We start from the raw sequence: 20,246 nt of genomic DNA, 5'->3' as shown, positions 1-20,246 counted from the left end.
TTGCACCTTTGAGAAGCAAAAGCAACTGAGGAAGCTGCAGTGGAGAGGGCTTGGGAAGAGCTTCTGGATGCAAATGTGAAAAGAAAAGCAATTACTGAGCAGAAGAATTTTTTAGCAATAGGAAAAAATGAACAATGGGGGATAGCAGTGAGTGGCCATGGGCTCACCTCAATATCTTCAGTATCTCACCTACAAAAGCTCGAAGGGGTGTCAATAGGGGAGGTTTAATTGATGGCAAACATTATGGCTGGTACAGAATTAGAGACACTCCAGACTGAGCAGGGAGGACTTTTATAGCAGTGAACAGATGAGCATTGTGAAAAATGACTATGATTCTTTGGGCATTTCTGGGTTAGATTGCAGTAAAACTGCAGCAAAAAGCAATTTTGCTTTAATCAACTATATAACAAAGCCCCAACATAGTAAAGAGCAGAAGGCATCAGGAGATAGGAAATTGTCAGCATTGCTGGAGCTGAAAGATAAGATTGTACTCCCTACAGCTACACTAAAAGAAGATAAATTATCCATAGGGGCAATTCAGAGAGAAAATAATGTACAACTAAAGTTGTTTGAATTACAGTTTTAGGGAAGCATGGGTGGAGGAAAAAGCCAGTTTCAGTGGAAAGTCTGAAACCTCCTTCCCATGTGCTTTTAGAAGGCAGAAGTAGTTTTGGAAAAAAGATGATAAACTGGGCAAGGCGGCCCTTAAAGAAGAGCAAAGGATGTGTTAAAAGGGGCCTTATAGAGAAGCTGAGCTTTGGAGATGTATGCATGGAAAGTGAACTGGCTCTGAGCTTGCCAGGAGCAAGAGGCAAGTCTGGGAAAGACTGAAGAGTGGCAGGAAGGCTGGAAATCTCATCTCCTGAGGTTGTTGCCAGCAGTCCTGGCTCATTTGTCTTTCAAAGCCTGTGGCTGGGTGGGTGGTGGAGGATGGCTGTGCTCCAGCAAGGCTGGGGTGCTAGGAGCAGAGGTGGGTGCTTGTGCAGGTGTGACCCAGAGCATCTCTTCACCCTCCATCCCCTCCCCAGGGTCTCCAGGCTCCAGCACACAGTGTTGTATCCTGTGACGCTGGTGGGCTTTGGGAATGGTTTCCAAACTTCAGATAAACCTTGGTCCAGAGGCCATGCAGTCTCCAGAAAAAGCAGATGAGGAGGGTGCAGAGGTATGTGGTTATTTTAGGCTTTTGCTGACATCTGCCCTTCAGGCTCGATTTGAGCACAGTGCAAACAAAACAGAGGCTAAAGGTTAAAAAAACCCCAGTGTTGCTAGAGGAGTGTGTCTGCATGAGCTCAAATAACTGTCCTGAAGCTACCTGTGTTCCTGATAGGGCTTCGCTGGGGCAGTTTGCTCGGGTCAGGAAGGGCAGGTAGGACATGTGGCTGCATCTCCAGGTGGGCCCTGCTACAGGTCAAGGGGGTCCATGCTGCAAACCTCCCCTGAGGCCCACCAAGCTGCTGTAAAAGTGTGTGTGTGTGGGAAAACAGCTTTCAGTTTGTCGTGACAATGTCTCTGCCTGGCTTTGTGAGTGGGAATCTCCTTGTGGGACTGTTCCTAAGCAGGCAGCAGGATATTTGGGAGAAAGTCAGTGTATCCTGTGCTGCAAGATCCACTAAAAAGCTGACGGTTCGTCTTGCCATCCCACCAGCCACCTGTCAAGGAGGCCCAGCTCCAAACAGATGGCAGTGGGGAGGACTGCGATGGGGATAATGGTGTGAATGTGGCATCTTGTCCATGATACATTTGACACGTTGCCACGGGACAGCTGCAATTTATAAGCCTAAAGCATCAGCCACCGACAAGCTTCGTAGTGACTTCTGCAGTTGCCATATTCCCTTCTTTGCTGGCAGCTGCCTTGGAGGAAGAGGAGAATGAGGAGGATGACGGTGCTGAGCTGGAGGAGCTGCTTTGGGAAGGGCTTTTCTTGGAAAAAGCTCTGTTCTGTGCTTCACAAGGTGGGCTCCAAAAATGTGTGGGTGAGTCTGGAAATGTGGTGCACTAGCACTCAGCTTCCTGAAATCAGCTGCTCCAGAAGCAGCAGCATAGGGGTTATTCCCTCTCAAGGCTTCATTTTCCTTCAGATCATGCCTTTCCCACTGCTGTAATAACTCCTTCTCCCCTGTCATCTCTGGGGACAGCTATGGCACAGGTTATGGCTAGGATGGAGCAGCTGATGCGCAGCCAGGACATGTGCTGCAATGCCAGCTGGCTGCCAACCCAGGCTGTATGTGTTGCTGTTGCATTTCTACCCAAGCTGGTAGGAACCAAACGACCCCTTAGGCTTTGACCTTGTTTCAGACTTAGGTTAAAGTTTGCTAGTGCATGCCTGGGGAGAAGAGGACAGCCAGTGATGTGATCAGCTCTTAGTTTCCCTAGAACTGAGCTCGAAAGGGATATTTGGTGTGTTTAACAGCAGGGACACTGATGGCATCATGCTCACTTTACTTCAGGGATGCTGGTGTGCTGTGGAGGTGTTTGCTGGAGTGGTGGGGATGCTGCGCAGGAGAGGTCTGGGCTGTGTGTCCATCTGTGGGCTGACAGCAGGCTCTGCCGTAGAGCTCGCACAGCATACGGTGAGCAATGACCAGGGTGGGGTGGGGGAGGCTGCCAAGTGAGACATGCCACCCATGGCTCTGCCAGGTCCTGCATGGTCACTGGTGGGCATCTCCCAGGCAGGAGCTGAGGTCCAAAGAGTATTAGGATGTAACGCAGCCTTGGATTCCCTGCTGTTTACATCAAGTCAGCCCCATGGATGATTAAGGTTATATTTTGTGGGGGAATAGCGTAAAGCTTTTGCATTAGCTCAGTTGCTAAGCTATAAGGCTTGACCAACTTCACATACCTTGTAATTGTAAATAGAGATGTTGAGTCAATCGTTAGATTTGCATTAAGAGTCTGTGCAGCTTTTAGGCAAACTAGTGTCTGTGTGCAGACAAATTGGGAACAGTGCGTATCCTTTGCAGCTTATCTTGCGTGTAAGCAGACTGAGTACCTAATGGCCCAGGCATCGTTTGTGCAAGATCTTTTGAAGCTCTGCACGGCTGGGCTGTGATATCACCGCTTACCTCCAGACGCGGTGATCCCATCCCACAGTGCTGCAGCTCTGCTTTGGCACTGCCCAGCTATTTATTCCACTAGATTTCCCTTGTGTATGTACTTGAGGTTGGCTGTGCTGTTGCTGCTGTGCTGCCTACATGGAGTTTGCTTGTTGTTGCAATATGGGTTTTTGAGTTTATTGAAGAAAATGCCTTAAGGAAAGGCTTTAGAGATAAAACTTTTTTTTTCAAATTATGAATTGATGAAAGCCATAGTGAAAGTAATCTTGCAGAGGTGTTACTGGGGAAAATAAAAGCCTTGTGACTTTTCTCTGATAAGAAAATACCTCCTAATATTTTCAGATAGCTAGCCTGCTCTGAACTGAGTTAATTTCCTGGGAGATCAAAATGCAGTACATGCTTTGTAACTGAACGAGAAAACCCTGTGCTCCTGCCTGCTTTTCTGTGAACAGGCAATTCATCTGGCGTGGTCAGGAGATGGAGCCCACGACGCAGTGATGATGGGTATGGGGACACCGGGTAAGTGTGCTTGCTAGTGATGATGGCAAGCAGGCAGGAGGTGGCCATGTGGCAGTGTTTGGAAAGCTGCATCTGGTTGTTGTCACTGGAAAGCAATAAAAGCTGTGGGGGTTAATGGGGGGGGGTGGGGGGGTGGCTACCAGGTAAGAGGGGGAAATGCATGGATGTGATCTGTGAGACATCCCTGCTGGGAAATTCCTCCTGCCTCTGCGATGTGAAATTTGGGAGGGAGCTGCCAGTGCTATGGGAGCTTCACCTCCTTAGGGTGGACTCTACAGCTTCACATTCCTGCCCTCATCTCTGGCTCAGTCTACGCTGAAAAGGACACATGGCAGGACCAGAGCTGGGGGTGCCCAGTAGTCCCAGTCACTTGCAGGCCGGGGAAATGTCTTTTGAAAAGCTGTTGGTGCTGGACTTGGGGCATTTCTCTGACCTCGGATTTTGCGGGTGCAATGCTCCTGCCTGCTGCCTTCCAGGCTGGCACCCACAGCTTGGGTGGAGGAGGATGAAGGAGGAGAGCCCCTGGCTGTCCTGCTATGAGGGTGGCTGTGGGACAGCAGAGCGTGCTGCGGGGACAGATGAGCAGAGGAACAATGCCTTTGGAGGGAGTACTTCTTTAGGGAAAACCTCTTTTCCTTCTTCATACTTTCCTTGCTAGTTTTTTGGTGATGACGAGCCCCAGCCTTCCTTAGTCCAGTGGGGCTGCTGGAGAGCAGAGGTGGTAGCTGCAGGAAAGGTGCTTCATGCTGTAGATGCTGATGTCTGCAAGGCTGGGTGGGAGGACTGAGGGATGCCTGGGAAGGATGTGGAAACAAAGGGGGAGGAAAAAAGCCTCATTTTCCACATCTGGGGGAGGGGAAGTCCTCTCCAATGGCCTGGTGCACAGCTCAGCCTAACAGCTTGCTCTTGGGCCTCAAAGGCAATGCAGCTGAGACAAAGAGGAGCTTTTTCATCCTGCGTCTGCTCCAAGGCAGGCTGCAGAAAAACCTCTGCAAACAGGGCAGCTTCATCTTCCTGCTCCTGAGAGGCCCTGTGTGAAGTGAGGAAGCAGAGAATGATGTGGTTTTGGGGTGTCAATGGCAGACAAACATCCCTGGAGCCCAGATCTGGGCAAAAAACACTTAACGTGCTCTGGCTGTGCTCTGGGGAATGGCCAGTCCCACCAATGATCTCACCCGAGCTGTGCCCAGGCAGAGCACTGGCAAGGTCTAGTGAAGGGATCCAGTGCAAGGATTGCTTCCACCACTGCTGCGAATTTAACACCATTTAAAAAAATAAATACCATTGGGTCTGTGACTAGGAAGGCTGTGTGGGCTTGTCTGCCTGCAGGGCACAGCAGATAGATACCTGCCCTTGATATGCATGTGTGTTGGGAGGGCTCTCCTGACATGGGCTTTTGTAAGTGCTTTCCATGGGGTGTAGATCCCCATATCATGGGGTGACCCTGTGCTCACCCTCCCTCATTACCCCTTGCAGACTCCTCAGGGCGATTTTGCAATGGTGTGGGCAAAACGAAAGATTGTTGCAGAGCTGGCCCCTTCCCCACTGTGTATGCTACAACCCCTCCCGTTGCACAGGGACTCCCCCCGGGGCAAATTTGGCATGCTGATCCCAATAAATTATTAACTTATTAAATAAAAATCAGCAAGATTGGTTCATCTGCGGTTGTGGGAGCATTAGCACTAGCAAACCAGACCTCTAGCACTTCCAGCTGTTATCATCCTGAGTCCTATCCACATTTTAGGATAGCGCAGATGTAGCAGGTGAAGTTCTGAATTTAGAGGGGAACCATTTGTGGCACCTGGTTTGAACTGAAGGACAGATGAAGGCTTCAAGCTCCCATTTTGAGCATCTGCTGGTGGTGGGGACTTGCTGGGCCTGTTTGGAAAGGAGAGGTCGAAGGGCTGGTACGTACCTGGGTGCCACCCAAGTGCAGGATCAGGGCTTGGCCAGGCATGCACCCGCATCTGGAAACTCATCCCATTTTTGCTAGCTTCCCACTGGAGTGGTTCTGCATCTGGAGTCCATTGCTGGGCTCTCTGCTTATGAATGACCCTTGTGTGCTGCAAAAATGCTGAGCTCTCTCCAAAGCAGCCTCCTGCCACATGCACAGACCTAAAACATCTGCACTTGGGTGGTGGCAAATGACTCACCATCCCCAGCCCTGACCCTGTGTCTCAGGATGGCCACATCCGAAGTGTTTTAGCTCTGTTCCTCCTGAGTGAGCAGGATTGAGGTTATCCAGATGCAGACTCATCAAAAAAGGCTCAGGAGCCCCAGGTTAGCATTGTGGTGATTGTTTTCTCTTGGGACTGGCTTGCTGCTCTGCTTCTTGGTTCAAAGCAGCCCCCAAACCCCCTTCCCACTCCTCCAGTTTCTTTGTTTTTTGCCATCATGATGTTCCTTGCACTCATTTGAGGCTGCAGTGAGAGGAGCCAGAGCTGTTTTCCATATGTCCAAGGATCCTGCAATGTAGTGGCTGCAGCCACCCACCCATAGAGATAATGCAGCTACCACCACATGGATTCAGCTGATGGTCAGTTCCAAAGTGCTCCAAAATGGATGATCTTGGCAGCTTTTGGGGGATGGAAGTCTGCGTGTAGCCAAGGTGGGGTTTACCTTCCATCTCTCTGCCTTGTACTAAATCAAATGTGAAGATGTGTGACAGATGCCCTGTGCTGGAAGGAATACAGGATCCTCCCGGGCATCACGTACTTGATTTCTACATTGTTAGCAGCTGGAAACTGCTGGTACTGTGCAGTATTTCTGTGGTCTTGATGGGAAGGAGAAGCAGCCATGCAAGTCTCGCTGGGATGTGCAGAGCTGACCTGCACACTGTAGACACATTGTTGGGAAGCTCCAGATTTTCTCTGGCACCTGCATCCATCCTTTCTGGCTATTCCTTCTCCCCTCGATCAAATTCTGCCTGAGCATGAAATTAAACTTGCAAATTGCAGCCCTTTTCTTTGCCTTTCTGTATTTTTTTGTCATTATTATGCACAAACCTTGGATACTGCAGGGTTTGAGGAAGGAAAATTAGCCAAAAATAATCATTTGGTACGGAGAACGTCTACTATTTAAATTCCTCCCTGGAAGCCCTTTCATTGTTAATTATGAGCAGACTTGCAAGCAGCATGGATTTTAATTTTTAGCTAGTTTTGATGTTGAAAAATCTGCCTTTGTTTCCAAGCTTCTTAGTTTTTACTTTTTTTTTTTTTTTTTCCTGGTGTTTCTATTTAACACTAAGAAAGCTCCTGGTGCTCAGATGCTCGCTTTGTAGCTTCAAAGACTAACAGGTGTGGAGTTGCACTTGTGGTTAAGATATCAAAGCTGTGATGCTGCTTTTATCATGTGAACTGTTGGGAGAAAGGACAAAGTGATGAAGCTGTGATGGTATGCAGTCCTGCCCTGGGCAGCGCTGGGATTTTGTGGCTTTTGGGGGTGAGTCTTCATGAAACCCTTGGGTTTCACCTGTATTTTTGGGTTGCTGAGCTTTGACGCTAGAGATGCCCATGGACCTGTTGCTCCTGGGAGAAGGAATAATCTCATGCAGAAGGTTCCTGCAACCCACTCCTGTCTCCCTGCTGCAGCATTGGGGGCTGATGGCTGGATTTTCTCCATCAGTCACTGAAAAAGGATGGGGACAATGAGTGCACAGGGTTGACATGGCTTGTATCTGGTCTCTGAGAGTTCCTCAGCTGGAGCTATCACAGGGTGGGATTGTGCAGCTGCTCTGCACATCCAGCACTACCCACGCCAAGCTGGGCACAGAAAGAGAAATCCTCTTGATTTGCAGGGCACATCTGTGAATCGAGCACAGGGCTCCCAATTTAGTTGCAGGCTTTTGAAGTATATTGGCTTCATCCTTTCTCATTCTTGCTGCTGTCACCCATGGTGCCTGGGTCAAGGTATGCAGCCTTATTACCAGCTCTGTCGCTGCAAAATCTTTCCTTGCCTGCAAGGGGGAAAAAAAAAGAAGTGGTTTTAAATATAGCATGTTTTGGGTTATTTTTATTTGCCTTTTAATTTTAAACTTTCCAGGTTTGGTTGTTCCAGCTTTCCTCTATAATCAAAAGGGTGAGGAGCTTCCTTTGCTCCAGAGCAATGGAGGACCCAAACCTCCCACACAGGCACCTGGCTCCACGGCACAAACTGCAGCCACTGGAGCCTTGGGGACATGGCAAGAGCTGCTGGTGTTGAAGGGCCCCCTATGAAAAACGGGTTAAAAACAAGAAGCTGCTTCCTTTGGGAAACAGCTGCTGTGCATGTGCTGCTGAAAAGTTGCCCTTGCAAAGAGCCTGGCTCCCTCCCAGTGCCCTGCTCTTCATCCTCCTCTTCTTCCTTTCCTGCTGTGCTCCCTTCCTTAGTCTTGGTCCCGATGCATCCCTCCCGCATGTGTCAGGGAGAGACACTGGGTGCCTGCTTGCCTGAGGCTGTATAAAAGGAGACATTGTGTGTGGGAATGTGGGAGGAAGCTCAGTGCCATGGCCCTGCCCCGGCCAAGAGCAACCCAATGCGTTGTGGGAGTGATGGCGGTGTCCCCCCAAAGCCCAGCTGGGCTGCACCCCCAGAGAAGCAAACCTGAAAAGGTGGTGAGATGGCTTTTCCAAGGAATCTGATCCCTTTGGGTGGCCGATGCAGGAGGCTGCCCTGATGCCTTGTGTGTCTGAGGTCTTCCTCTTCTACATGGGGGACCCTCCTGAGCATCCCCTTCCAGCACTGCAGCTCCCAACTATCTGGGGGTCCCCTTTAACCCTCCAGCAGCATTTTCTACCGAGTGTGGTGTGTGGTTGCTGGTGCCTCTGGGCAGCTGCTGTGGGTAAATCATTAGCCAGGTTTTTCCCCAGGAAGCTGCCTGCACCTCTCCGCAGGGAACTCCAGCTGCCTTTTGTTCTCACTCGAGGAGATGGCTCAGCCCTCCTGCCTCCCTGCGGCCCAGCTCCGTTACCCCAGTCCCCTGAATCTGAGGGCTCCAGAGCCCCAGCTCCGTGCACCCCAAGGACCCCAGATATGAGTGCTCTAATCCCCTGGCTCTGTATGCCCAGTCCCCCTGCTCTGAGGTCTCCAAAATCCCTGGCTCTGTGCATCCCAGCATCTCCCAGCTCGGTGCACTCCGGTTCCCTGGTTCTGTGCACCCCAATCTGCTGGCTTAATGCACCCCAGTGCCCTGGCTCTGTGCACCCCGGCCCCCTGGCTCCACACGCCCTAGTTCCCCAGCTCTGTGTACCCCAGTGCCCCGGCCCTGCGCACCTCCAGGCCCGCCGCCCCCGCAGGACCCCGGGCCGGGCCCGGCGCGGCTCCTCCTCCGGCGGCGGCGGCGGGATCCCGGCAGGAAGCGGCCGCAGCCAATCAGGGCCGGGGCCGCCGCCCCGGGACCGGCCCGCCCGCGGCGGAGCGCGCGCTCCCGCCCGTCCCGCGCCGCCTGCCCGGTAAGTGCCCGGCGCGGCCCGGCCCGGCGGGGGGCGGCGCTGGGGCCGCGGCGGGGTCCGGGGGTGCCGGCTGGGGAGCGGGGCCGCGCTGCGGCGGCCGGCGGGAGGAGCCGCTGCTCTCGTTTCCCCTCCCGCGGGACGGGGTTCGGAAGGGCCGTTGTTCCGGGCGGGCGGGCGGAATGAATGGGGCTGCCCCCGAGCCCAGCCCCGCCGGGGCGGCGTGCGGCGGCCGGGCAGAGCCGGGGTGCTGGGGGGGTGTTGGGGTTCCCCCCCTCGCTGCTGGGGGTTGCGGCGGCCTCCCGGGGGGGCAGGCGGGGTCCGCGCTGTTTCCCGGGGCCGGGCTCCGCGGGGCGGCAGCATCCACGGCTGCTTGTAAATCATCCGCTTTAAAGTGCCCGATTTACGGCCAAAGCCCACCCCCCGCCAGGCACAACCCGCGGCCCGAGGGGAAGCGGTCGCGCCCCTTTTCGGCGGGACCAGCGAAAGGGTCACCCGTCCCTTCCCGGACCCCGTGGGCTGCACCCCTCCTCTGCCGTGCCCCCATCCCCACCGGGTCCCGCCTCGCAAGCGGGGACTTCTGCTGCGCACCGAGAAGCGGGGACTAAAAATAGTCCAGAGCAGAGCCAGGCTCTTTGCTGGCACAAACCCCGGGAGGAGAGGAGCAAATAGAGGGGCTCAGCCCAGGCGCCCACAAAAGCTGGGACCCACCCGGCCCGGTGGGTGAGGGCTTCTCCTGCACCAGCAGATGTTTTCTGTACGCCTCCACCCATCTCGGGGCGATGATTTGGCAGCTGATAATCTGGATATTAGAAAAAAGCAGCGTTTTGGTTGCATGATAATGAATATTAAATAAGGAATGGGTGATGTGTGGTCTCCAGGGTCCTGTTGCAACAGAGGGTTTAATTATTCTTTGGGGTTCTGGAGGGTTCAGCCATCCTGGCTTGCCCTGCGCGGGGGCATCCTTCTTCCAAGGGGCACGTGCGTGGGGTTTGTTATATCCTGATCGGCGATGAAAGCTCAGGCCTGGAGCACAGCCTGTCCTTCAGCTGGGGCTCGTGCTGCCAGGATGGGGAAACTGAGTCACGGAATAGTGGGAGACCCACTGGAAAACTCCCGGCTGCAGAGGGAGGGTTGGGGACACGGATGTTCCCTTCCTGTGACACCTCTCAGATGGTCTGGCAGGACTCGTAAGTCACGAAACCTAGAAAATGTAATTCATTTTAGCATCACCAGGAAAAGGGAAGAGCTCCAAGGGTGAGCGTGAGGGGGATGAGTCATGGTTTCCCTTGCCCGGGCAGCTGAGCGATGCCCCGGCACCCTCTCCCACCGCAGCTCCCTCCCTTTCTGGCTGCCTGAGGTTTGGCACAGGTTTGGCTCCAGGCTTGGCTGCTTGGGAAAAGGCAAGAGTCAGGGATATGGTTTAAGATAAAAAGCTGGATAATTTGTTTTCCCCAAAGAAGCCTTGTGCTCAGGAGGGAAGGAGAGGGGGTGCTTTCCCAGAGCTCTTGGCACAGAGCTGTGCCTTGGTTCCACACCCTGCCCTGCGCCTCAGTTTCCACCCCCCAGTGCCTCAGTTTCCCCCATCGGAGCTGAGCAGAGCAGAGCTTTGGGGCTGCCATCTCCCCCATTAAAGGGGGTTTGAAGAGGAAGGAGCTGATGGCCAAAGCTGTTCCCGCTGTGCCTGGGAAACTGGTGCTGTGCTGCCAATTTATAGCAAATACAGCTATCGTGCCAAAACTTGTCACACTAAGGGCTCTGGGCAGAGCAGTGGGGCTCTGGGATGTGCTGGGACAGGGATGGGACATGGCAGCAGCAGTGCTGGCTGCAATATCTGGGGCGCATTTATGCTATGAGGGAGGAACGTGGGTCACGAGGGGCCTGGCAAGCTCCTGTCGTGGCTGGGGAGGGATGCTCGGGAAGCGAGCCACGGTAGCCAGCGGTGCTGGGCAGCTTGCCCTTGCCTCTCCCTACATCCAGCGCTGATAATGCTCTGGGTTTATTCCCTGCTTCTCGGGGCAGCCTCATGCCGGAGACTTTTTTGCTGCAAGCAGAGATGAATCTCACAGCCCTGGAGCCTCTGGCGGAGCCAGGAGTCTGCAAACCTCTTACGTTTAATTTTTAGCCATTTTGGACACTGGGTGTGAGTTGCCTCCTCTTGGAGGACAGGGATGTAACAGCCCAACGCTGCAGGGAAAAGCTGGGGCAGAGAGAAACAAAAGGGGAGGAGAACCAGTGAGGAGGGAAAGAGGCTCACATGGCTTCCCTGGGGCACCAGCCAACACCTCCAGCACAAGAGCTGCTGCGTCTGTCACTCTGTCACGTCGCGATGCAGGGGGTGCACTGGTCCCTTGGCCAGCGTCAGGCTGGAGGCAGACCCCTCCTGCTTTTTACAACGGGGTGGGTGCTCCAGTTGCTGCATGGCAGCTGGGGAGGATGGCTGGCATGGGATCCCCTGTCTGATGCCGGTCTCCTCCCCTCTCTTACTCTTTGCCCCTGGTCCCCAGTGCCATCTCAGTGTTTCTTTCTATTTTTCCGCAGCTCAGGGCACTTGCTGTGAGAGAGAAGACTCCCTGTGAAAAGAACACCCGGGGCCGTGCTCGCTTCTGCTTTCTTACCCAGGCTTTGCTCGTAGCAAGGATGCTCTGCCCACTGCTTGCCCTGGGAGTGCTGGTGCTCAGCCTGGCAGGTGAGCGGGGCTGGGGGGGTTGGGGTTGGCATGGTCTGTGTGTCACTACCCCAAAGGAGATGCCGCATTCATTTTGACAAAGCTTTTGACCTGTGGTTCCTGATGGCAGTGCCCGCAAGGTGTTTGTCCTGGTTTCATGGTTCTCCAGCTGCCCCGTGGGTGTGATGGCTTCTGGTGCACAGGGGCCACTCTCACAGCAGGGGACACCACCTCCGGCCTGCTACAGCGGAATGGCAAAGCCACGGGAGGACTAAGTCCTGAAGGTTTCTGACTTACCCGAGTCTGTCTCCACACACTGCAGCTCCTGGGAGAGACCTCAGGGCTGAATCCTTTTGGGATGCCCAGTAGCAGTTCCAGCCAGATTGGGTAATGTTCCTAAAACCCACTGGCATTTATTATTAGCCAGAGGGAGACATGATGCTCTCGAGTCAGCCTAGAGCCAGGCAGGCTGCCCGAGTGCTCTTCTGCCTGTCTGCCCGTCTGCAGCACCTGGCAGGTCTACTCCAGCCCAGCTCCTTCCCGCAGCTCCTCATGCTCCACGCTCAGGCTCTTGCTTAACAGTTAATGTTTTGTTGCTCCCCTTGTCCCCAGGGAGGTGTTTGCTGTGGGTAATGGCTTTGTTGTGTTCCACAGCAGTGCTGAGGTTGGAATATAAAGCAAATCCTTGGTCCAAGGCGAGACTTTTTCCCCCTTGCCCCTCCCTGTTTTGGGGTTTGGGGGAACTGGTGAACGAAGTGATGATGGTGCCCTGGGTCTGATTTGGGGGACGTTGCTGCTCGCTGCCAACTGGTGCCCCAGTATCATCTCTGAGCGTGGAGGGTCTGGCAGCCCTGGCATGGTTGGCATTACCCCCTGATGCCGTGGCAGAGTTGGCATCCTGCCATGGCTCAGCAGCGTGGTTGGCATTGTGCCATGGCACTGGGATGAGGATGGCGTCTCGCCATGGCATGCCAGTTGGCACTGCACTGGAGCACTGGTGCCATCTAGTGCCTGCCAGCCTGGCCATGGCGCTGCCCGGAGCTGGCTCATCCTGGTGACATGGGACTGTGTCCCCACTGCTGTCACCCACTGACCTCCTCTCCTCATGGGGAGAACTGGGCTGCATGTCCGGGGGGTGCAGGTTTGGGTGCCTGTGGCCGCAGCTGGCAGCTGAAGGCAGTAGTTCTCCACGTTTGGTGCTGGCTGTGGCACAGTCTCCCTGCCAGCAGGGTGGGCTTGGCTGGGAGTCAGTGCTGGGGATGGTCCTGAGATGCCACCTGTCCATGGGTCCATCCTATGGGCATCCCTTGATTTGTTTAGAAGTTATCCAGGTGGAGCATTAAGGAGATGCTTCTGCAGGGTCTCACCACCACATGCTTTGCCCTTGCCACCTTTCTGCAGGTGCCATGGAGATCCAGGTCCCGGATGAACCCGTGGTGGCTCTTTTTGGCCGAGATGCCACCCTGCACTGTTCTTTCTCTCCCGAGGCCAACTTCAGCCTCAACGACCTGAGCCTCATCTGGCAGCTGACAGACACCAAGCGCTTGGTCCACAGCTTCTCTGGTGGCCGGGACCAGCTGGCAGACCAGGGTGGGGGCTACGCCAACCGTACAGCCCTCTTCTACGACCAGCTGGCCCAGGGAAACGTGTCACTGCTTCTCCGACGTGTGGAGATCTCAGATGAGGGCAGCTTCACCTGCTTTGTCCGGGTCCGGGACTACAGCAGTGCAGCTGTGACATTGCAGGTGGCAGGTGAGAGATGGAGGATTGGGGTGTCCCTACATGTCTCCCCAAAGAGAAGGGTTTTCCATCATGCTTTGTGCCTCTGTGGAGCCTCTTTCTCTCTCCACCTTTGCCATGATCTCCCTACAGTCAGGTCTTTGTTGGAGACCAACTAGTTGCATCTCTCCATAGGATTGCTGGGGGGGGGGGGGGGGGGGGGGGGCAGGCGCGGTGCCTTCCCTGCCGTGATGGAGAGGCTTTCAGTTGGGAGGGCACCTGGAAGCATGGTCATAAATGAACCAGAGCTGGGGAGGCTTCAGCTGGCTGGTTTCATCAGCTAGAAGAGCCTGTCCTGGGACTTGCCCAGCCTCATTGGGTTTCTCCAGATCCTGATCCTTTGGCCTTCTCCGTCACGTCATGCTGGCTGTCCTCTCCCTTGCAGCTCCCTACTCCAAGCCCCATATGAACCTGGAGCCCAACAAGGACTTGAAGCCAGGCGATCTGGCAGCTGTGACTTGCCATGCTTCCCACGGCTACCCTGAGGCCAGTGTCCTCTGGCAGGACAGCCGGGGCAGCAACATCACAGAAAACGTTACCACATCCCAGGTGGCCAACGAGGAAGGTCTCTTTGATGTGCACAGCGTCCTCCAGGTGCTGGTGGAGCCCAGCAGCACTTACTCCTGCCTGGTGCGAAACCCAGTGCTGAAGCAGGAGACCCACGCTTCTGTCACCATCACGGGTGAGCCAGCAAGGGCCAAAACTGGGGGAAGAAAACGATGGGCTGTGTCTGAAGAAGGTGATTGTGGTGGCAGTGGGATCCTTACTGTGGCCCAGAGCCGCTTTGGGGGTTGCTACCCCATACCTCTGCTCTGCTTGTCCCCCCATGACCTAAAAGGGTGACTTGAGGCTGTGCTGTCCTCCCCATCACCACACGCCAGTGTCCCAGCTAGAACAAGTGACCTTAGTTTTTAGTCTCTAGCTTTGCCAGTTGCCCCATCCCAGTATAAATCACCCCAGAAGGCCAGCACAGGGCATGGTAGTTGTCTTCTCCTTAGCGTGTGGCCATGAGATGCTCTCGGTCTGGGGTTCTCCATGCCAGCTGCAGCAATCCTACTTCAGAAATACAAGCTGGAGGAGTTCATCAAGCATGTTCAGCCTCACTGCTTTGCTCCGAGCTCTCCTGCTGCCTGCCCAGAGCTCTTTATAACCTTGTGTACTCCCTGGTAGCATTAATTAGTGTTTAATTACCCTTGGTACCGCACTTGCTGGGTTGGGAAGGTGGGTCCCTGGTGGAGCATAAACTTTATGGCTGGATGCACCAAACTCATGCAGGAAAACTTGTGTGGATGCTGCTGGGTGGGGACAGAGGGGTGACTTCTGCAGGGGCTCCCAAGCACGCGAACAAATAGTCAGCCTTAGGATGACGTCTGTGGAGGGGCAGGGTTTGGGGCAAAACTTTATTTGAAGAAGGAGCAATATTATGGAGAAAAATGGGATTCCTGGTGCGCCAGGAGATGTCCCGCAAGCCCTGGTGGTCCCTGCCAGGCCATCCCAGGCCCTGGGGACAGCATTCCCATACTTCCCAGCTCCGTGGTGTGAGATGAGAAGGGAAAGAGAGTGGGTGCAGCATCATCTAACACTTCTTTTGAGCTTCTTAGCAAGCGAGGGGTCAGCTGCCATTTGAATTTATTAGTGCAATTATTTAAAGGTTAATGAAGTATTTTAGGGAGTGACTCAACCTGCTGCTTCCTTGGCTGGATCCAGACCTGCTGAGGGAGGCCATAATTAAAGGCACCAACAGTTTTGCTTCCAAAGCCACCCCTTGTGCCACCAACTCTTTCCATGGGGACATACCCCTGCCACCGTGGGGTCCTGGACACCGGGCACACATGCCCCTGGTCGGGCAGCGATTCTCACCACGGTGGTATTTCTCTTTCCTCTTGCTGCAAGGCCAACACCTCGCCTTCCCTGCCGTGGCTCTCTGGGTGACAGTGGGACTCGCCATCTGTGTCGTGGGGCTGCTAGCTGTCCTGGCATATGTGTGCCAAAAGAAAATCCGCCAGAGCTGTGAGGAAGAGGAAGAAAATGCAGGTAATGTCATGGCTATTTTCCCCAGAAGGGATGGGCTTTGCAGAGGGTGATGGATGAGGGAAGCAGGAGCAAATTTTAATGGGCACTTGTTTGTCTTGGTGGTAGCGTCTTTTAAAGGATGAAGCTCAGAGCTGCTGGGGTTGGTGGGCATCAGCAGATCTGTACTGGAGAGCCTGTGCTGGTTGCATGTGTTGCTTCAGGCAGCTCTGTCAAACATACACCTGGTTTTCCTCCCACCCAGCATGTGTCCCCCTTTCACCTTTCTGCTCCAAGCATCCCCTGCGTGTCTGGTACCCACAACCTGGTGTACTTGGGGCATCTCCTCTGAGAAGGTGCTTCTAGCATTTGCCACCATGGAAATGCCAAGCTCTTTGACACGCAGAAATAACATGAAAAGAGATGCTCCGTGCTCTTGTTTTCTGCATCCTTCTCCTGTTTGTGGTTTGTTTTTCATTATGGAGAGGTGTTTGCACAAAAAGGAGAGCTTTGTTGCTTTAAAAAACAAACTCTGCCATACTCTGAAAATGGCTGCAGAAGCAGCTTTGCTGACATTCCCCATTTGTTTTCTCTCGCTGCCTCCTGAGGCGTTTGCTCTGCCAAAGCCTTCCCCTGCCAGCATCGTGCTGCGGGGCTGGCACCCGCAGCCTCCCTCCCTGGGTGCTCCCACTTCGCTCCTCCTTTTTCTGCCGGGGAGGACGTTGGTGCTGATGCCACCATGATGCCTGGCTGTTGGGTGTCCCCAGTGGTGGGGACCAAGAGGATTTTTCCCCAGCAGATCCCAGGAAATTGTCTGCAAGAGATACATATAAAAATACTTTTTTTCCCCTGCCTCTGTAACATAGTATTTTCTCCTCAGCCAGCAGATTTGCAGTGCTGTGATGCTCAGCTGTGGCCCCAGGCCAGCTGACCTCAGTCCTTTAGCATCAAGACACAGCTCCCAGCCCGTGATGTTTTGCACCGATGGCTACATGCCCTTAGCAACAACCTTTTGCTATGGCTTTTGGTCAGCCAGAAAACAGGCAGGGACCCTGCCCACAAACCTGGCAGCCGTGGGAGGCAGGAGCAGCAATTTTTCCTGGTCATTCTGGGCAGGAACAACATCATGGCAGGTCTTACCCATGGGGTGCAAAGCTCTCAGGCTCCAGGACAGGGTGGCAGCCTGGGTGCTGTGGCAGGGAGAAGGGGATGCTCATCCCTCAGTGCCGATGGGGTGTCCCGGAGGTGTTGGGGGATCAATGGTCTCCCTGCTAAGCCCCTTGCCAAGTGCTGCTCCAGATGGCGGTTGTGCTATAAATAGGGAGGAGAGCAGCTGCGCTGCATTGCCCGGAGCTGTGGCTTTTTCTGCTTTGCTCGTAGGGTTGTGCCACCCCAGCACAGCCTTGTGCTCAGGGAAATACCCCCGGCGGCGTGCTGGAGGGGAGTGCTGGGTGCAGGTGGGTACCAGTCACCGCTGTCCCGAGCACCTGGTCCTGGCCAGACACTGGGTTATGTGGTGATTGTGGGTGGCTCCCAGTAGCCAGGAGTGGTGGCAATCCAAGGGGCACCCACCAAACGCAGCTGCCTGGGGACGTGGGGTTCGGGGTGGGTGCTGGGGTGGAGCCTGGCAGATGCTTCATGTGCTCTGGTTTGCTCTTTTGCAGGGACAGAGGAGCAGGATGAGGAGGGGGAAGAACCCAAGACAGGTGGGTGCATGATGCATATTATGTACATGAGTGTATTATAGTGTGTGCTCGTGCCACTGTCCCCTACACAAGCAAACACCTTGGCATTCTTTGCACCCTCCATCGATGCGAAGCCCCCCCCCCCCGCCCCCCCGCTTGCCCACTCTTTGACGCACCCCCTCAGGCTGGCAGCTCACTGTTAAGCCACCCTATCTCTTAATAAAAAAGACTCGTATGCTCTGCTGTTATCAAACGGGTTAATTATATGCCCAGCAATTGCCTTTATCTGCTGGCACAGGAGCAAGCCCTCTTGGGATGTCAGCTCCTTTGCTGCTGGGGAGATTTAGGGACCAGGGCTTGGCTTGCAATGCAAACTGGTGGGTGCAGTTATTGGGGTGAGCTCTGCAAAATGGGGGTATGAGCTGTTTCCTCTGCAGAGGCATTCCTTTGCAAACCCCCGTCCCACACGGTATGGACTGACCGTGTGCTGTTGTGCTTTTCACAGCTCTGCAGCCGCTGAAGAGTGAGGAGAGCAGAGACGGTGAGTGTGTGTGACAGGCTACGGCACGGAAGCATGAGCCAGCTCATGGTGAAGGTTTCTTACTAAGCACACTAGAGATGATGCTGAGATCTAAGTGCAAAGTATCTATTGCAGATCCATCATCCATCACTGGGTTTTGGGGATTTTCTTCCTTCTTTTTCTTCCATTTTTTCCCCTAGTTTTTAATCAATTTTTCCCACATCAATTCTTTCCTAACGCTCATTTTCACTCCAGTTTGGGCTGCACTTGCCCTGGCCACTGCTGGTATCTCCCAGCAGCGATGGAGTGATGTGGCCAATGCCTTTGACATGGTGTTTCTTTTCTTACCCTTCCTATTCTTGGGCAATTTGGGGCTGAGAAAAGCCTCCTGCCACCAGCCCAGGTCACTGAGAGGTATTTGGGTCTTTTCTTTAGCGTTGCCATCAGTTTGCCAAGAGGAGAGGAATTGATGGGGTTGGTTCCTCATCTTGCAAAGAGGGAGGCATGAGCTTCATCCCTAACCCATGCAGAATTCCCCAGCAGCAGCCTGGTGCTGAATTTCTGGTGGAAATTCATGAAAACTGGAGTCCCAGCTCCTGTTTCTGCCTTTCAGTATCTTCTCCCAGCCTCCTGGCTTGGTGCTGCCAACAGCCCATCACCCATCCCAGCCCGGTGATGGGCTCCAGCACTTTCTGTGCCTGGTCAGCTCCGCTCCTCCCTGATTCATCCTCGTCCCAAGATCTCAATCTTTTAATTTATTTCCTTTTATATTAAAGGCAGAGGCTTGGCATCTGCTGCTGGTGAATTACTGCTAAACCCTCCCTTCCTCTTTTATTAACAGCCCTGATTTTTCTCTAATGCCATTTCCCTCCTCACCCCAATAGGTTTATAAAAACCTTGTCTCCCTTCCCCTTCACACCTTTAGCAAAGCATCAATCGATTCCACTTTTCCTTTTTTTTCCCCTCCTTCCTGCCCTTATCTCCCCCTTGCAAGCTGCCGCAGACCATGCTTGGCTTCTCAGCCCCTTGGCTTCTCATCCCAAGTGCAGCCTGTTTGCTTAACCCCATGTGTGAGACATCTCCTCCTTGCTCCTTGACCAATTTTCAGTGGAAACAAAGCTTGAATAATAACATCTCACGGGGTTTTTCAGCTACGGGGGTGTTTCTAGCCAGGAGGATGGATGGAGGGATAAAATCACACCTACATGTGCCTGGTTGTATTTGCCTGAGGGTGGTGGCATCAGCCCGGAGTTTGGGGATGCCAGTTTTCCAGGGCAAGGAGAGTCCAGAGTTGCTGGCAATCCAATGAACTCATTAATTTGGACCTGTGAATTATTATTCTTGTTTGACGTCTTTGACAATTTTTATTTAGTCTTTTCTTTTTCTCCCCAGATAATGAGCAAGAAATTGATTGACGGGAGTTGGGATACCCCCAAGCAGCACACTGTGCCCTGGACCAGCCAAGATGTCCCCAGTGGGGACAAGCTCCGGGTCTCTGGGGAGGGCACAGACCTGCTACCACCCCTCTTTCCCGGGCCCCATCACCCTCCTCCCTCGCTGGTGACATCTTTGGGGCGCCCTGGGGCTGGAGAGAGTCTGCGTCTCTCTATCCCTGGTGAGCCCTGAAGATAGGTGCATCCTTCCTGGAGACGGGGTGCATGGGGCCAGGCTCCTCACTGTCCATCCCTCCGTCCCCACGTGGGGCTGAGAACAGCTAGGGCTGACCATTCCCCCCAGCACCCTCTATGCCTGCTCCCGCGTGGCTGCAACTGAGCCAGCCACCTGCCAGGTGCCTTCCAGGGCAAATTTCAGTGCCCTTTCCAAGCCCAGAGGCCTTGAGAGGGGTGATGGGCTCAGCGAGATCCCTGGGAGTGACCAGTGGAGCCCTGGAGGCTCTGGGAAGATGGATGAGACCTGTGGGACCCCCAGGTACGGGGGGGCAGAGCTGGTGCTTTTGGCCCCAATGGATGCACCGCTCCAGGGATGTATGGGCGCGATTATTTTTTCACGTTGCACCACTGTGGTTCCCACTGGACTTTTATTTTTGCCTTAAATGCAAACCCCCTTACGGGCGGTTATCCCCTGCCTCAAAAAAAACCGGGGGATTTTTTGAGAGGCGCTCGAAAGGCAGGACTTAGGGGGCTACCTGCTGGATGGGTGGAGCCCCCCTGTCCTCCCTGAGGTGACAAAGCTGATGCTTTGGGGGCTGAAGCACTGGTGGGGCTGAACCTGGCTGGTGTGTGGGGTCAAGCCCTCATGTTTCCCATGGGATCAGGGACCTTTGCCCCTGTGCATGTCCTGGGAGTCCTCCCCCTGCTGCTGGGTACCTGCAGCGTACATGGGGGCACCCAAAGTGCTGTGGTGAACAAGGTGGTGTGTCCCTGGTCCCACTCGGGTGGGTGGAGAAGTCCCCGCTGTGCCCCTCAATGGCTCTTCTGCTGGTTTTCATTGTTATTTAAAATCCAGAATCTGAAGGGGATTTTTGTGCCTTGACAAATAAATTTGGGGGTTGTTTTGGACAATGCTTTCCAGGCTTGGCATGGTCTCCAGGATGCAGCTTTGGCCATAGTTTGAATATGAAAATTC

General features: G+C 54.1%; 1 protein-coding gene across 3 annotated transcripts; it reads left to right on the top strand.

The window, feature by feature from the left end:
* The first annotated feature begins 8,828 nt into the window (after positions 1–8,828).
* CD276 (CD276 molecule) lies at positions 8,829–20,184 on the top strand. Of its 3 annotated transcripts, none has more exons than XM_080397374.1 (8): positions 8,829–9,001; positions 11,540–11,687; positions 13,068–13,418; positions 13,831–14,127; positions 15,339–15,479; positions 17,120–17,161; positions 17,646–17,681; positions 19,053–20,184. In XM_080397374.1, the coding sequence occupies exons 2-8, from the start codon at positions 11,639–11,641 to the stop codon at positions 19,073–19,075; spliced, it is 939 nt and encodes a 312-aa protein (XP_080253500.1). In that variant the 5' UTR covers positions 8,829–9,001; positions 11,540–11,638; the 3' UTR covers positions 19,076–20,184. The 3 variants fall into 3 exon arrangements, with proteins under 3 accessions (XP_080253500.1, XP_080253501.1, XP_080253499.1); XM_080397375.1 differs by lacking the exon at positions 8,829–9,001 and adding an exon at positions 9,251–10,188; XM_080397373.1 differs by lacking the exon at positions 8,829–9,001 and adding an exon at positions 10,206–10,693.
* Positions 20,185–20,246: the final 62 nt, after the last annotated feature.

This window comes from Falco punctatus (genome assembly GCF_963210335.1).
Source record: "Falco punctatus genome assembly, chromosome: 7".
NCBI lineage: Eukaryota > Metazoa > Chordata > Aves > Falconiformes > Falconidae > Falco > Falco punctatus.
Note: the sequence above shows the minus strand (reverse complement) of the source record. Positions and strands in the feature narration are given on the sequence as shown.

Bases quoted from the DNA above. Each gene is read 5' to 3' on its own strand.
- CD276 (XM_080397373.1), top strand. From the start codon at position 10,658: ATGGCCAAAGCTGTTCCCGCTGTGCCTGGGAAACTG. The intron at 13,419-13,830 runs GTGAGAGATGGA...TCTCCCTTGCAG, and splicing joins TGTGACATTGCAGGTGGCAG to CTCCCTACTCCAAGCCCCAT. The intron at 15,480-17,119 runs GTAATGTCATGG...GCTCTTTTGCAG, and splicing joins GGAAGAGGAAGAAAATGCAG to GGACAGAGGAGCAGGATGAG.